We start from the raw sequence: 3,461 nt of genomic DNA, 5'->3' as shown, positions 1-3,461 counted from the left end.
GCCGGCGAGGCCTCCCGCCTGGCGCACTACAACAAGCGCTCGACCATCACGTCCCGGGAGATCCAGACTGCCGTGCGCCTGCTGCTGCCCGGGGAGCTGGCCAAGCACGCCGTGTCCGAGGGCACCAAGGCTGTCACCAAGTACACCAGCTCCAAGTAAAATATCCTGGTGTTAATATTTTAAATTCAACGGCTCTTTTAAGAGCCACCTACATGCACGGCAGAAGAGCTGTATGACTGTCACGTCAATAGAGTCTTTAAATAGAAATATTGGGGGGCGGGAATGTGCAAGAAGCGTGACTGGTAATGTTCGCCTAAAGTCCTTTTCCACTTTTCCGCTGCTCATTCTAAGGTTAAAAGTCAACGGAATAAAAGCTTGGGTTTTTCTCAAAGTCAATCGTTAAGTATCGATAATGGGGGGCAGGGAACAAAAATAAGCGGACGGGAGGGGAGATAAGGTGGTGTGGTTTACGGGATGGGGTTCAAAGACCGTCCAGAGGCTTGCGGCGCGCGAATGCCAGAAAGATGTTCGAAAACAAAAATGAATTGGGAGCGAATGGCGGATAAAATCCCACACCAGAGAGGCGGGCTTTTCAAAGCCTCGGAGCTGCCCAATGCGCTCTCCCTGTTCACTCGGTAACCAGTCAGGGAAAGGACCCCAGGCAACCGTAGAAGAAAAAAAGAGGGCAGCTGCTGCAAAGCCTAGTAGTCTTTTGCCGTGGGCAAAAGAGTTGGCTTCCGAGTTTCCCTGAATAGCGGCCTTACTGCTAAGAAATGCAGTATGCTTACTGGGCCACTATGCCCCTGCGGGAGATATATATGAATTGCCAGTTGCCATACCTTTCTCGGCCCCGGTACCTGAAGATTAGCGACTGAATGCTCTACTCACCTTTAGAGTTTTGCAAAGCAATCGAGCCACGCGGGGAAGAGAGGGGGAGGACTGAAGACACCCTGATCTTGTAAAGAAAGTAGCCGTTATGAGCAGGGACTGCAGCCTACCGAGCACAGTCTGGGTAGCAGAGAGGTATATAGCCTAGGGCAGCGGGTGAAGGGTGATCATAAACCGGTCTCTTGAGAAATACGGCACTTTAAGGATCTCTACTGGCCTATTGCCTTTTTCATTTTCAGTTAAATGTGTCCCTTTTAAATCGGGGAATTTAAAAGGAATGCAAAACAAAACGGTTTTAACAACCGGCACAAGCAGCTTCTCCATAGCTTAATGGGCAAAGTGTAACTAGAAACAGGGCTCCAGGACTGCAGAGCTGCAGCAGGTCGCCGCCTGGACTCTTACCTCTTCTCCTATTGCAAGCTACCTTAGTCCACTTGCTCCGATGGGCGATCAAGGAAGGGTCTGTGAAAGGAGGGATTCAGCTCTTTCTGGAAAATGTGGGTGGCTCTTAAAAGAGCCTTTGGGTGTATAGGTGCAAGCATCTTAAAATCACCTTACTTCTTCTTGGGCGCCGCCTTCTTGGCCTTGGCTGCCTTGGGCTTGCTGGGCTTGGCAGCCTTAGGCTTCACCGCCTTGGTCTTGGCCGGGCTCTTGGCGGCCCGTTTGGGCTTGGTCGTCTTGGCCTTCTTGGGGCTCTTGGCCGCGCTCTTCTTGGCCGCGGCGGCCGCCGGTTTCTTGGCTTTCTTGGGGCTCTTCTTCACGGCCGCCGCCTTCTTGGGCTTAGCTGCCGCCACCGCCTTCTTCTTGGGCGCCTTCTCCTTGGCCTCGCCCGGCTTCTTATTCAGCCTGAAGGAGCCCGAGGCGCCGGTGCCTTTGGTCTGCACCAGGATGCCTTTACTCACCAAGCTCTTGAGCCCCACCTTGATGCGGCTATTGCTTTTCTCCACATCGTAGCCGCCGGCTGCCAGAGCCTTCTTCAGCGCGGCCAGGGACAGCCCCTTGCGCTCCTTGGAGGAGGACACGGCCTGGGTGATCAGCTCGGTCACGCTGGGCCCCGCGGGCTTGCGGGCCTTGGAGCCGCCCGCCGCCTTCTTGGCGGGGGCCTTGGCTCCGGCTGCAGCGCCAAGAGACGCGGCGGCGGGCGCAGCTTCAGACATGGCAGTAGGGGTCCAAAAACCAGGAAAAAAAAAAAAGTGCTAGTGCTACACTAGGTGTGACGCCGGCTTTATAGAGAAGAGCTGCTCTGTGATTGGCGCGTTACAGAGCCCGCCCACCTGCAAGCCAGGAAGGTCTCTTTCTTTCCTTCTGTTTGTGTTTCTTCAGAGGAGAAAAAAGTGTAAATTTTGCCCAGCGCCTACCTCTGTCTCACCCGATTTCTCCTCCGAGCCCAGAGCAAAGCTTGCCTGTTCATCCAGGAGAAGCTTCCCCATGTAGAGACCCGCCGTGAGTATAAGAAAGAGGCAATAAAAGCCGCGGGCTCTGGCCGGAGAGAGCTCGCGAGAAGGAAACTTTTATTTTTCCTTCTGAATTAAAACTATGTCGTCCCCAATCGAAGGGCAAACAATGCGACACTTTATTCTTCAGAGGGCTTTCTTCATCTCGGGGGAGAAAGCCAATCACTGGAGTCGATGTTTTCCTCCTAAAATAATTTCATAGAGAAGCAAGTAACACAATCCAGTCCCTCAACTCATTCTTTCAAATGGCGTAAGAACTGGCTCTCTTAGCCATGTGTTTTACCTCTGGCATTTTGTTGAAAAATGCATCGTGCGGCATTACAAAGAGGTCATGAGAAGCTCATAGAGGAGTATATATGCTCCTGAAATGCAGGTTGAAACAGTAGCCTCGCTACACTTTTCCAGGTGCTGTAGAAAAAAAAAAGTTTGGTTTTATCCTGTTATTTTTTCTACTCATGCATGTAACTGAAAATTTACAGCAAGAACAGCATACTTTTGTTCTTTAAATGTAATAGTGAAGCTACTGTAATGTTTGGGTCTCAAAGGAAGCAGATGTGATTTGATACCAGTACATGATATTAAGTGAGAAATTGCCTTTAAGTAAAAAGCATGTAAAATAGAGATCATATATTAAACAGTATAAAACAGCAGATAATATTCTTTTCTTTCTCCATCAAAAATATTATACTGACTTTGGTTCCATGTACGGGGTAATCGACAAGAAATGTTATTTAGTCTTTTAAGTACGGTATCTTCATTATGCATTGAATGCTTCATGCAACGTATACCACTTTTTCTGAATTAAAAAAGGAGCCCTTTAGAAACCTTTAATATATTCTGCAGCAGAAATATAACATAAAACAGGGAAAGAACATGAGCATCTTATCTAGTGTTTCCCAAATTGTACAGAGTGAACTACCTGTCATTTAAAACAAGGTATATAGTCCCCAGGTGTCCAAATAAATGTACAAGGTCTTCATAACATTTTCAAATAAAATGTTGGTGCCTAAAGTGCAAGATAGTGGCCAAGACATTTTGAGGATGGACAGTGGATTGTGAGTCCAAAAAAGTTTTGGAAACAATATTCTAAACCAATGTTAAAAAAAAAAAAAAAAAAAA

General features: G+C 48.3%; 2 protein-coding genes across 3 annotated transcripts in view; one reads left to right on the top strand and one right to left on the bottom strand.

The window, feature by feature from the left end:
- Positions 1 to 208, top strand: part of LOC109295842 (histone H2B 1/2/3/4/6) — a 15,608-nt gene extending 15,400 nt beyond the window's left edge. For both annotated transcript variants that reach the window (XM_019514939.1, XM_019514940.1), the window contains one exon: positions 10 to 208. In XM_019514939.1, the coding sequence (XP_019370484.1) occupies positions 10 to 159 (150 nt within the window). In that variant the 3' untranslated portion in view covers positions 160 to 208. The remainder of the gene's footprint in view (positions 1 to 9) is intronic.
- Positions 209 to 1,390: 1,182 nt separating this feature from the next.
- LOC109295841 (histone H1.01-like) lies at positions 1,391 to 2,045 on the bottom strand. Its single transcript, XM_019514938.1, has one exon. It carries the CDS (start codon positions 2,043 to 2,045, stop codon positions 1,443 to 1,445), a length of 603 nt encoding a protein of 200 aa, XP_019370483.1. The 3' UTR covers positions 1,391 to 1,442.
- Between the last annotated feature and the right edge of the window lie 1,416 nt (positions 2,046 to 3,461).

The sequence above is a fragment of the Gavialis gangeticus genome, unplaced genomic scaffold (genome assembly GCF_001723915.1).
Source record: "Gavialis gangeticus isolate Ggan-Ray unplaced genomic scaffold, GavGan_comp1, whole genome shotgun sequence".
NCBI lineage: Eukaryota > Metazoa > Chordata > Crocodylia > Gavialidae > Gavialis > Gavialis gangeticus.
This window is presented reverse-complemented; position numbering and strand designations above follow the sequence as displayed.

Coding starts and splice junctions, on each gene's coding strand:
- LOC109295841 (XM_019514938.1), bottom strand. CDS start 2,045: ATGTCTGAAGCTGCGCCCGCCGCCGCGTCTCTTGGCGCTGCAGCCGGA.